The 13221-nt window shown below is 49.1% G+C and overlaps 5 protein-coding genes across 5 annotated transcripts; 4 read left to right on the forward strand and 1 right to left on the reverse strand.

Moving 5' to 3' along the window:
- Positions 1-609: 609 nt before the first annotated feature.
- On the forward strand, positions 610-1749 carry PFICI_11563 (uncharacterized protein; the record flags this gene model as incomplete). The annotated part of the gene is made up of 2 exons (XM_007840144.1): positions 610-1131; positions 1168-1749. 2 exons carry the CDS (start codon positions 610-612, stop codon positions 1747-1749), a joined length of 1104 nt encoding a protein of 367 aa, XP_007838335.1.
- A 1560-nt stretch (positions 1750-3309) lies between these two features.
- On the forward strand, positions 3310-5052 carry PFICI_11564 (uncharacterized protein; the record flags this gene model as incomplete). Its single annotated transcript, XM_007840145.1, has 1 exon — positions 3310-5052. One exon carries the CDS (start codon positions 3310-3312, stop codon positions 5050-5052), a length of 1743 nt encoding a protein of 580 aa, XP_007838336.1.
- A 908-nt stretch (positions 5053-5960) lies between these two features.
- Positions 5961-7069, forward strand: PFICI_11565 (uncharacterized protein; the record flags this gene model as incomplete). The annotated part of the gene is made up of 4 exons (XM_007840146.1): positions 5961-6478; positions 6529-6683; positions 6747-6877; positions 6929-7069. 4 exons carry the CDS (start codon positions 5961-5963, stop codon positions 7067-7069), a joined length of 945 nt encoding a protein of 314 aa, XP_007838337.1.
- Positions 7070-8848: 1779 nt separating this feature from the next.
- On the reverse strand, positions 8849-10390 carry PFICI_11566 (uncharacterized protein; the record flags this gene model as incomplete). The annotated part of the gene is made up of 1 exon (XM_007840147.1): positions 8849-10390. The coding sequence occupies one exon, from the start codon at positions 10388-10390 to the stop codon at positions 8849-8851; it is 1542 nt and encodes a 513-aa protein (XP_007838338.1).
- Positions 10391-11450: 1060 nt separating this feature from the next.
- On the forward strand, positions 11451-12251 carry PFICI_11567 (uncharacterized protein; the record flags this gene model as incomplete). The annotated part of the gene is made up of 1 exon (XM_007840148.1): positions 11451-12251. One exon carries the CDS (start codon positions 11451-11453, stop codon positions 12249-12251), a length of 801 nt encoding a protein of 266 aa, XP_007838339.1.
- Positions 12252-13221: the final 970 nt, after the last annotated feature.

Consider the following 13221-nt stretch of genomic DNA (forward strand, 5'->3'; position numbering starts at 1 on the left):
ACTTTCAACGGTGCTTGAGTGGAGCAATAGAGAACTTTTTATGCGAACCCTGCAGGCAACAACATTCTGCACCTAGGCTTACATGAGAAAACGATCGGCAAAACTAACAAATATGGGGAAGATGAAAAAGACATGTCGAATCCTTCCAGGCAACGTGTAATTCTGATTTACAGTGGCGGAGCTGTTGGTGCCTCAAGAATACAAGAGTTTCGTCAGACAAACAGGGATGCAACTGGTTGTCAGCGATGGACCATGATGTATTGTGCACACCCGCTGCGCACACCCGCTGTGGAACTATCAATGCAGAAGCGCACAAGATGCACTATATCTAAGGGACCTATCAGAATGAATGAAGTAGATGGTAGGACATGGGGAAGGCTTCATTTCATGTAGAGTACAGCAGTTAAAGCTACAGTAGTACAAAACACAGGAAGGCCAAGTCCAAATGTCCAATCACTTGCTTAGTTGCGCCACCGAGTTCACAATGTAGGTAAGCTACCCATCGAACCTTCCCTCTTCCCGAAGAACTGAGCTGCAACGACATGTCATGACATCTCTCGTCTTCCTCTTCCTTTCTTGCATTCCCACGCCGAGCTGCCGACTCATATCATGTCCAAGACGGCTCCCTCGAGTAGGCCCGTCATGCCTGTCCTACGGCGTCGACGACGGCTTGTCTTCCCCATCATCTTTTTGGCCGTCACTAGTACTTATCTCTGGTTTCCTCAAATCACCTGGTATGGAGACAAATACTCACAGACTGGACCCTGGTCGACGCAGCGTAATTTAGAACAATTATTTGTCCCTATCGAGGACGAGCTCGACTGTCTGCACGCCAAGCTGCAACCATCGATACACGATGAATTCAAAGCAGCCAATCCTATACCGAATCGTGTCCACTTCATCTACGGCTTGAGCAATCCCTACCAAAAGCCCGGCGCAGGCACTTTCGACTTCTTATGTTACCTGGCAGTCAGAAGTGCCATTATAGCACTACGCCCAGAAAAAGTCTCTCTGCACTATACCTATATTTCTGAGCCTCCATCACCAGATGCCAACGCATCTCCCCTCACGAATCCTTGGATCAAGCGATTAGAGGATGACATTACGCTCGTCCACCATGCGCCTGAAGAGGTTGCGACCCTCAAGTCAAGACCTGATGCTGTCTAGCAAGCAGCACATGTTTCTGATATCCTTCGCCTGAAGCTCTTGCAGAGTGAAGGCGGGGTCTACCTCGACATGGACTCGTTTGCACTACGATCTTTCACCAAGATATTGAAATCGCCGCGAGGAATCGTTCTTGGGTACGAAGGCGGTAATCGATATGGTCTTTGCAACGCCATAATGGCGGCACACCCCAACAGCACATTTGTTGAGCGGTGGCTCGACATGTATGGAGGGCAAGACCTCAGTCGTGAGTGGAATTACCACAGCGTGATCCTACCCGGCGAGATGCAGAAAGAGTACCCAAAGGAGGTCTGCGCATTACCCCCGACAACGTTCTTTTGGCCAACCTGGACATGGCATCACCTCGAGTGGATGCACGAGACACTGAATCGGCAAGAAGCACAACACTGGATCGCCGAGATTGAGAAGAATGGTGGAAGTCTGTTTGAGGATCAGCTCGCGTACCATGCGTGGAGCCAAATGGCGTGGAAACGTTTCTTGAAGGATCTCACGCCAGGTAACGTCCGGACAAAGAATACCAGATTCAATATCATGGTGAGACGCTTCCTCCAAGACGACCTTTGAAAGAAAATAAGGTTTCTCAACCTTGTACTGAGCAGTTGGGGGCTGGCCGATGCTTTCGTGGGGCTCAAGGAGATTGTGGATGATCACAGCGGGGGTTCAGATGTCTTCCCTAGGCCGCTAGCAGCTTGGCAACTTGGTTGGAGAAGTGCAAGTCCACAGCGAGCGCCTCCTGAGTCTCACAACTATATCGTATATAGTATCAAGCCTTGTAATTGAGGGCAATTATGTATGAAGCACGCTCATGGAATACCAACCACTCATCGGCACGTCCATCCATCACGTAGAAGCTGGCGATAGAGAGCATCCAAATGTTCCCCCGACAAGACGTCTTGGATTAGCGGCACGCTAAAAGCCGGTATCTAAACTTGAACCTCATATTAAGCTCAAGGCCAAATAGAAAGTCCACAAAGGCACGCCGACTCGCTTTATCTGAATATTGTGCGCGCATCAATTTCGTACATGGCTGCTCCATCAGCATCAGATCATCTAGTCAAATCACATGTAGAATCGATTGGGTTGCGCTGGGTGGTTTATTTTCTGCCTTGAAGGATTCGCAGATCAGGCGGCTGAGGCCCAGCACGGTCCAGGTCGAAATGTGGTTATTTCACGGACTAGGTAGACCCGTACAGCGTTTTTGGTCAAGAGGCCAAGATGATGAAGGCGAAAGGCATTTGAAAAAGGGTTGTAGGGAGAAATCTGGAGGTTCATGACTGGCTTTGATAAAAGATGTTTCCTTGACATTATACCAACACCGTTGTGACCAGATACTAAGACCCAGTGATGTCTAGGTGCCTAGTGCCGCTATGGGGCAAGTGCCACGGGCTTGCCAGGGCCCAGGGCCCATTGGAAACTATTGTAAATATAGTGATTTCCATGCTGAACATGGCTGCTTACCTACATAGCGGCACGGCACGGCTGACATACCACCTGGCAAGTGTCTCTCCATCTTGTCTTGGATACTCCCTGATGGCCCGCCTACATTCACCCCTCCTTCATGTTTGCAGCTAGATTGGATTCGTGGCGCACTGAGGCGAAGTCGTGACTAGAGGCTCTACTACCCACTTTAATAAGCAGCTCTTTTTTCGGAGCAAGCACTGCCGCAGCAGATCGTAGGCTTTTCTAGCCACGTTTGCTGACACCACCATTGTGCAAGTTAAGGTCTTATGTATATCTAATTCTCGTAGCAATTATCCATCTCGATTAGAAAATCACAGACTATTCAACTTATAAACAACATTTCAAAAGTACAAACCCGAAACAAGAAGGACGGTCAACGGTGTACAAGAAGAAAATAAGGTTTTTGGTGTCGACGTACATAAACTAAGTTATGGTCCCTGCATAATTTGGTCAGATTTTGGGTATCGTAATCGTACCACGGTTGCACCAGCACATCTCAGGTGTGCGCGTTGGCAGACGCAATCTAGCCTCAACGTTTCTTGCAAACATCTCTTTATTTGGACTCCCGTATACGACGCCAAATACCGGACTTTCCGCGCCCCTTTGGAGGATTCTGCCCAAAGGTCAGACTTGCTTCGCACCAACCCCTCCCAACCGGACAACATGGACAATGTTCAGCCCGAAAATCAAGGATGGAGGTCGCGCCTTTATTCACAGGTGCCATTGAAATCGAAAAATGGAACTGTTCGGTTGCTCACGATAGAGCCCCGTAGCCGCGTACGGTCAAATGCAGCCGAAGATCAAAATATCACGCAATGTTTCCTCAAGCTGGGGAACCTGAAGACCCAGCAATCAGCTTTCGTGGCGATATCGCATGCGTGTGAGAAGGGGGGAGATGAGGAGATCATGGTCAACGGCGCGCTGGTTCCAGTCTCAACCGATATTGCTGAGCTGCTCCGATCCCTTCAGCACGAGCATGATCCCGTGACGATATGGATGGATGCTTTGTGTATCAATTACAGCGACGTTGAGGAGAAGTCGGCACAACTGGCTCAGATGCCCCAGATACTATCGGCTGCTTCATCGACCCTTGTGTGGCTAGGAGGGACCGCAGATGGAAGCCACGGGGCAATGGATGCCTTGAACCGCCTGGACGAAGAACACCTTACCCCAGCGGCCCAGAAGCTTCTGCTGGCGGCATTACGCAAGACCCCTTGGATCACAAAGTTGCCGACTACAGTGACGCAACCAAGTCAACCTGCTAAAGAAGAAAGTCTCGAGGACCAATTGGACGCTCTAAGAACTTCGTTCAAGGCATTGATGAGCAGGCCATATTGGTCTAGACTGTGGTCCTTGACGGAGTTGGTGTTTACAAACAAGGGCACCGTAATGTGTGGAACTCGCTCGTTGGATCTGCACCGTTTCCACGCTGCGGCCAAAGCTCTCGACGGAGTTCTCAACATGGCGACATACTCAAAATGGCTCGAGGCCAACAAGACGACAAATACATCCGCAAACCTTGACAATACTGAGCCGGCCAACTTCTCTGCCTCGCCTGCACTATTGCTCCTTGCCGAGCGGGAGTTCTTTGTTGGAAGCCGCGGCTGGTGGTCATCTACAGAACATCCTCTGTTGACGATCCTTATGAGATATCACCTGAACCGCGCTGAAACTAGACTACACTTGAACCCCGATGAGCAATGTGATCTCATTTTCGGCTTCGTAGGCCTGTCTTCAGATGCCGAGAAGCTGGGCATATCCATTGACTATCGAAAAGACTGGGCGCAAGTCTGTGCCGAGACAACGACATCGCTACTCCAACACAATCCAAGAGTGTTGCAACTATGCCTAGGGCACTCCAAGGCAGATGATGGTCGGTCTTCATGGCTCGTGGACTGGAGCAAGATTGCCCTCCCAGCCTCATATGACTCCGGTCGATCGTTCAATGCCTGTGGTCCTGCCGATGTCCGATTCTACCGAGCAGATGCACAGGACGCCCAGATAATTACGATGAAAGGAGTTATTCTTGACATTATCAACAGTGTGACGTCGGTTTCCAATGACGGTGAGAATATCACAGAAGATATCAAGAAGGCGATAGACGAGAAATTTCAGCAGTCCTTGAGCATGGAGAAGTCACCATACACCCAAGATCAACAGCCCAACGTCCCAACTAGCATGTTGAAAGAGTCATGTTTTGTCACAGACAATGGATACATTGGATGTGGTGAGGGCCCTACCAAGGGCGATGTCGTTGCAATATTGTATGGCTCTGAAGTCCCTTTTGCTTTGCGGAAGCAGGCTGATGAAACGTATCGACTCATTGGTGAAGTCTACATTGAAGGCATCATGGAAGGCGAGTTCATGAAGTCGCATAGAGCGGAAAGCATCATCAAAATTTGCTAGTTTAGACATTGAATGACATTTGCGAAATCTGAAGATCAAAATTCGTACCTTCCTAGAAATCTTTTATGGTCGCGTTATTTCTTTTTCTTCAAACTGGGACTGGAATTCATTGGACTTTAGGAGAGAATGGTTCTTTTGCCAACTGCCGTGCAGCTCCACAGCGCGCACCTACCTCGAATACTTCAACTGCTGGAAGACTTTTAATCTGCTAAAACCCCTTCTCATCAGCAAACCGAGTGGTTTGTCTTCTTTTCATTCTTCTTATTCTTTCATATGTATGAGATGCGCATACCCGATCTTTTGGTGAAGCAAGTGGAATAGTGCAGGTCTCCTCTCAGAACCGTTACTGTGACGCTTGGAAGGTGCGCAACTCCTTTTACTCAAAGGCTCTGGTTTTTCTCGGACCTCTTCTAAATTCTTTTTTTTATTTTCATTCTCCTGTCAAAACGTGAGTCTCCACCTCTTCTGCTCACCCAAGTGAGTGCACGATTCCGACCTCCCTAGTCACTGTGTCGAAACTTACAGGGTTGTCGCATTCATCTCCACCACGGATGTTGCATCTGCACCATTTCAACGTCTCTCACTATTGTGCCTGCCCTATGTCACTGCAATTGTCCATTATTCTGGCTACCTCGACTTCTTCACACACCATTATCGATTTCTCCGACTACTAGGTAAGTACCTGGTAACAACCATGACTTGTTCCCCAATAACAAAAACACAGTCCCGAAACCAACTCAACTTCCTGTCCAAGAGTCTTCTATTTCTTGAATCAAGAGCTAACTAGGATTCAAGCAGAGAACATGGCTGTGATTGACGAAATTCCGGGGCTTGAGGTTTGGGTCTGTGTCAGTGACGAACGTGCAACTGAATATGAGCCGAAGGATGGGCCCCCGAAAGTCGAAGAAATGAATGCGCCTACTTCCACGAAATACATCGAGTCGATCAGTGGAGAGAACTTCAGTCTTCACTACAGGATTCATCGCGACTTTGAATTGGCCAAGGCTGTGGATAAGCGTCATCGCGGCATAGGGATCGTATACACGCTGGATGGAAATCCACATGATAGATGGCACTACTACTTCCCCTTCCCGTCCGGCACCAGAAAAGGTTGTCTTAGCTATCGCGAGTCAACAGACTCGCAGGGACGGAAAATACACCAGCCTCTGCGGTTTGCTACGATCACAATCCTTGAGTCCGACGACAAGGATCGCATAGAGAGGGAGAAGAAGTCTTCTGCTCAACTGGGAGTCCTACAAGTTGAATTCAGGCTCATTACAAAAGTAAAACAAGATATTCCCAGCGAAGAATCTGTTTGTAAGGAAGGAAACAGCACCACCGATGAGGCTGAAGCAGAAGATTCCGCAAAGCCGCTAGAGTTGGCCGAAAAGGCCCTCAAGGGCCGGGCAATATCTAATTCTACAAGGTACGTTGTGAAGAACCGCTTGGTAAATTATTGACCTAAGTGCATACCAGCCTTGGACCAGCTCGGGTTATCGGACGGCGGCCCCGTAGCGTCACTTCATCTGCGAACCCATCCGCGAAGAGAAAGCCAAAATGGCGATGGAAATACATCCTGATGAAGGATGAGCCCCCCCTTGCCGTCTTCAGATTCCTATACAGATCAATGGGTATGTTCTACGATCTAAGTTAGGTGGGAGGAGACTTTGTGGCATTTTGCTGATGTTCCACAGATGATCTGCAAAAGGAGCTGATAGTTCCAAGAAATCCTGCAGCATTGGTGGAGAGAAAAGAGGTTTCGATTGAGAATCTTTCAATGGAGGAGATCATGCAACTTGCACGAGAGAGACTCAATCAAAAGAATGTAAGACTATTGCTTCCCTGGTTCAAATTAATATGTATTAACTCGATACAGGCTGACACCAAGGTTAAAACCGAGGAGAAACCAACTCTCAAGCGACCACACGGTGACATCATTGATGTGGAGGACACAGGCTCAAGTGATGGATCTGGAAATTCTAGACAAAGAAGAATCTTCATTGATCTTACAGAGTAGCCATGGGGAGGTCATGTCCTATTTGCGCGAGATTCGGATCACAATCTGCGTTTTCTTTCTTTTCGATCACGATGAGCTTCTGTTACGTTGCAAGAAGCGATCGAATCCGCCACATCAACTTCATCCTCTCTTTCTTATGAACCTTGTCGCGAATTCATTACACGTCTAATCTCAGACTATATGTCAACTTTGTCCTGTAAATCCAACAAGGGTACACAGAGAAAGTAGCGGACAGCAACGGTCAGCGAGCTACCAACGCTGTATTCGCCTCATGATTTGGCATTGTCCGAGCGCATACCAATGTTTCCCTCTTTGCCCTGTCTGGAGCACCTAGGAACCTACCTAACCTAGTAGTTTCTGGCCAGCGAGCTCGACGGATTTAGCGATGGATTTTTGCAGCCCCTGCAAACCACTAGATACCTAATAGAAAAATCGATTCATTTCTTCGCGTAGGCATTCTATCATGATGAGGTACTTTTTTCTTTTCTTTTTTCAGATGTCTCCTAATGTGGTACAGTAATTTATCTTCAAGTTTGAACCGAGATTTCAGTTCGCTAGGAGCGACGTGAATAACACAAGCACTCATGTGAGTGGCTACGTGCTCAGGTAGATTATATACACATGTATGTAAGTGTCGGGTTTCCAAGGGACTATAAACTCGCCACAATCGACCGATCGCTTGCAAGAAGATAGCTCAATATTTTCAATCCAATAGCGAGAAATTGGTTGGCGATGTATGCAGAGCTACATGATGGTGGAATTGATTAATCGGGCAAAGCACATGAAGTATCGTTGAGCGGACGTTGTAGCAAAGCACCAACAGCACACCTGCAGGTATTGATAGCGGGCCCCCCTCCACTTCAGTCCAGGGAATGGAGGGCTACTTAGTGGCTCGTCCAGCACCGAAGCAATGGTTGTGTCCACTATAAATTCCAACCTGGCGAGAAACCACGAGGGTTGCAACCTGGACTACATACAGCCGAACCAACAATCTTCCCAATTATGGCTGTCATAGAATTATCTATTGAGCCCGATTTCCGGCTTTCCAGTCTCATAATTTTTGAAGCTCGGTAGATGTGATGATCTCAACATTCATCAAATTCGCTCGACTACCTATATTGTGTACAGAGTACATGTGGCTCAGCATCTTTTGCTTATAATCGGATAAGCAATGCTTGACCTCCTCGCGTGCCTACCATGATTTTCAAAATTGTGCTGCGAATCTTTCTCGCCAACGTGGTATGGAGTCTTGCATGTCTGGACAGGAACGTACGAAAAGCCCGCGCCCTCAAGGTTCCTTATATTCGCATTCCTTTCGATGAGACCAATGTTCTCTGGCTTACCCCGCAGCCCACTGTATGAGCCATTGTCGACAGACTGCCCATCCAGTGGTCGTCTTAGCCTGGTTTAATGCGCCTTTCTCACCGCGACTGGCAGTTTAGAGAAAGGGAGCACAAGCGGTCCAGTTCGGATCAGTCTGGGCTCTTGTGACTCCAGTCACTCTGTATCTGCAGTTTACCGACCCTCAGGCGATCAAGCATATTCTTTTCTCAGCCAGCTCAATCTCAACGCCCTGTCAAGAGAGTATAGTGAGTAGTACTACCATGTAACCACGTTTTGACACTATGCGTCTTACAATCCATTCACTTTGTACTTATTTTCACATCGTCCAGTTTGTTATTGATTTTCATTCAGTCAACTCTGAGTTTTTCATTGAATCTCCCATCTGCGCAATCTCTATCATCTCATTATCATACCCATCATCCAAAATCCATTCCCCTAGTACATTTCATAGCGCCAGTCCATATCCACCATTTCCTGCGTGACACCACCCTTGATAACCTTGGCAATGAGCTCCGAGTCGCCCGAATCGAGGCGCTTGTTCTCGCGGTGGACGACCCAGCGGTAAAAGGTAATGGTGGCCATGAAGAGCACGGCGCAGGCCATGAGGGTGCCAAAGGCGGCAAAAAAGTGCGGGGGCGCGTAGTAGAGGTACGAGGCCCAAATGTTGGAGGTGCCACCGAGGGCGTTGACGAGGGCCGAGGCGGCGGCGCGCTTGGAGACGGGCCGGGCGAGGTGCAGGTTGATGGTCTTGTAGAGCAGGAGCTGCGGTCCTACCGAGGCAAAGGGCAGGATCATCATGGAAAAGTAGCGCGCGCCCACGTTGGTGGTGCTCATGGGGATGATGTACATGATGATGGAGATGGACAGACACATGAGAATCAGGGGGTACACGGTGTTCTTGCGGTCAGAGTAGAACATGATGACATAGTAGACGCCGCCGGCCAGAACGTAGGGAGGTGCTGTGAGCAGCAGGGTGATGGTGCTGTTGAAACCGAGCGCTGAAACCAGAGTGGGAAAGTAGTTGGCAATGGAACCCTGAGCCTGAGAAAGCAAGTTGCAAAGGATGAGGAGGATGAGCTTAATGTCCGACAAGGCCTTGACGAAACCCTTGAGGACGCTTTCCTGCTCGTGACCTTCAGCGGCACCAGCCTCTGACTCGATACGCCAGACGGCCAAGTCACGCTCGATCTGAGACAGAATGCGACTGTTGTGAGGGAACTCGGGCATGAAGCACGCACAGACAAACCCGATGCCGACGGTGGCGCTGCCCTCGATGATGAAGAGCCACTGCCAACCGGCGATGCCATGCTGTCCGTTCAGCTTGAGGATAGCTGCGGCAAAGAGACCACCAAAGGCATTGCCAACCTGCTGTGCAATGTAAAGTGCAGCAATACGCTTTCCGAGCTCCTTCTTCGTGTACCAAGCAGAGAGGTAGTAGATGGCACCAGGGAAGAAGACGGCCTCGGCGACTCCGAGAATGGCACGCACAGCCAGCAGTTGCCCGTACGTCTTGACCGTCGCCGTTGCGGCCGAAATGGCACCCCAAATAACCACTGCGCAACAGATATACATGCCCGGTCGTGAGATCTTGGTGATCAAGAGGTTGCTAGGAATTTGAAATGGCAGGTAGCCAACAAAGAGGATCGAAACGGCCGTGGCAAACTGTTGAGTCGTCATGTCGAGATCCTCCATGATGCCCTGGAGCTTGGCAGCAGCGAGGTTCTGTCTGTCAATGTAGTTCAAAATGTAGAGTATACCAATCAGAGGCAGGATGATGAGATCCATCTTGCGGACGAGCCTCTTGTTCAAGGCATTGAACTCAGTCTCGCTCAGGTTCCGAAGCGATTCGGGCCTCTGTTGGTAAATCTCGCTGGAAAGGCCAATCTGGCCCTCAGCCGACGACACATTGTCGTCGATCTGGGACGAGGCTGAGCCTTTGACCTTGTCCATGGCGATGGTATTATCGACGGCCGACATATTGAGACTGAAGTGTCGAGTACAATTGAGGGTATCGATGGATGTTGGCACAGCGACTTGAAAATCGTACCACAGACGGGTTATGTGCTGTGATACTGTTGTTGGAGTAAAAGAGTCTGGGGTAATTGGCAATGTCCACACCCTGGTCAGGAGCTCCTATATCTGGGGTTGCCAATGGGCGGCCGTGACAATTATTGTAAACCCGTCTGCTATTATTGGCACGATGTCCTCGTGGACATATGGATGCCGAATGGAGAAGGAGACCAATGACAAAGATGTGTGATTCATGGCCTTTGCTTGCTGCGACCACGCTGCCCTTGAAGTACTCCAGTCTCAGCCGTGCCAGCCAGATAGGACAGCAGCATCATCAACTCGCTATCAAGGAGTAGTCACTATCAGGGAGGTTACGAGCGCTCGCTATCATGTCTCTTCCCCCCAAATCCCGGAAAATGGGTTTGAATCCAAGGCTGAGGCACTAACCCGCGAACGACTCGCGACTGATTACAGCCAATGACACGAATCGCCGATAAGCTGGTATCTCTACCGGCCGCTTGCATTAGCTTGGCTTTGTGGAGGATCCGTTCGTCAGCTAACCAAGTCATTTTGAGAGGGCGTTGGGGGAGCTCCTCCCGGTGGGGGCGATAGCGGACGTAGCGCCATCAACAGGGTATAGCGCAGATTGGGCGTATGACCGAGCCCATCTCGAAAGCCTCACATTGGTCAATGATGTTGCAATCGAGAAGTTGAATATGGGAGCTCCCAAAAGGATCGTCGTGGTGACCTTGGAGTTCGGAGCGAGGTGCGAATACTCTTGGAGGACAACACCAAAGTTTCTATACTACTTGAATGCGTATACTCCGGCCAATTTGATTGTCTCGGTATCAATTCCAGTCTCATTTTTATATTCTCATCTCAATAGCCGTTCTGGCCCAACGGGTATTTACAAACAAGATACTTGAAAACTTCAGTTAAATCTTAGACTTCCAGCTCTCAACTTAGCCCAGTCCTGATACCTGTCATCTCACAACCAAACACATCATCAAACAAATCAACCACTAAAATGGCTTACCCAACTCCCCTGACCACCACCATCGAGAACCCTCGTCTGAGGCTACTCAACAAGCTCAAGGCTGGAGAGTACCCTCTGATGACGTTCATGGCCATCCCTTCCGTACGCATGGCCCAGATCGTCGCCTTGACCGGCGTCGACGGTATCATTATCGACTGTGAGCACGGACACATTGGCGACGATGCCATGCACAACTCGGTAGCTGCTATTTCATCACTGGGCGTCTCACCCGTGATCCGTATTCGCGGCCCCGCACATGATATTATCAAGCGTGCCCTAGACACTGGTGCCCACGGCATCATGGTTCCCCAGATCAACACAGCTGAAGAGGCCGAGCAAATCGTTGCCTCCTCCAAATTTCCCCCACAGGGTGTGCGCGGCCAAGGCTCCGCCTTTCCTGCCATCGGCCACGGCCTCACTACCCCAGAATACATGAAGTCGGCCAATGAGACCTTGATCACCATGATCCAGATCGAGACCCGCGCTGGCGTTGAAAATGTCGAGGCCATTTGCGCCGTACCCGGCGTGGACATGGTCTTTATCGGCCCCAACGACCTGGCCCAGTCGCTCCTGGGCTACACGCCCGCCCGCGGCGACGAGCCCGAGTTTGTGGCTGCCGTGGACAAGATCATTGCCGCTGCGCGGAAACACGGCAAGTGGGCGGGCCGCATGGTCAACAATGGCACCGTGGCCAAGGAGTCCCGGGATCGGTACGACATGGTGGCCATTACTGGCGACACCAAGGCGATTCAAAACTGGTACATTGCCGAGTTTGAGATTGCTAGGTCATGATGTGGATGTGTAAAGGAAATCCAAATTTTATAAATAAGAAAAAAGAAGAAAAGCGGCTCTAGTAATTAAATAGACTTGTTTTGGCATGAATCTTGGCTTATCTATCCAACCACCCCTGATCCTTCTGCTTGTCTGTGCCCCTGACATCCATGTACCTAGTACGCGAGGAGATCTGCGAGTAAAATAGACGTACAGAATACATGCGGCATGTATCTCTAGAGTGTATGTTCCATGGAGCATTGATACTTCAGCTTCAGCTCCAAGTTTAGAGTCGATTTGTCTGAACATATGGATGCAGTCCTTTGGCATAATAAAAGCGTTACCAAATTAATGGCTTCTTGATTTTCTTTGAACTGTCTTGCAGGTCCCCCACAGTGTTCTTGACATGATGGTCTTGTCATAATAGAACAGAATGCTCGCAAAACTAAGATTTCTGGATTTAGGCAAAAGAGATGACAAGCATTTCTGAAATGTGATTTTCGAAATTACGTTTTTTTGCTTTGCCTTCCATGATATCCAGATACTTGATTTGTAAAGTCAGCTTTCATGACCTCATTATTCGTTCTGCCGTATCTCGGATCTATGTCCGAAGAGACACGTCAGTTTTTCATGACTAACAGCTGGAAATATAGTTTTGGTTGTCCAAGTCTAATCGACAACCTGACCAGAACGCGATGTCACTACCATTACCAAGTCTCTGTTGACAGCATCCAATGACCAGTCTGGAGTGGTGCCTGGGCGTATTACTATTGATGAGCCTATCTGTATTGTTCCATAGCACAGTCGTTAAGAAAAGGGGCAAGTGGATTTGCCTCACCGGTTCAGGCGTCACTGGTCCAGTTTAGACATTGTACTGTACTTGTCGTTGGTCGATCCCAAGTATCAGGAATTCTTTTCGGTATCAGCAATGTACCTATATGTGTGCAACTAACCGAGTAAATCATGGAGACCCAAGGATCACTCCCTCAAT

Source organism: Pestalotiopsis fici, assembly GCF_000516985.1.
Source record: "Pestalotiopsis fici W106-1 unplaced genomic scaffold PFICI_Scf_9, whole genome shotgun sequence".
Taxonomy (NCBI): Eukaryota; Fungi; Ascomycota; class Sordariomycetes; order Amphisphaeriales; family Sporocadaceae; genus Pestalotiopsis; species Pestalotiopsis fici.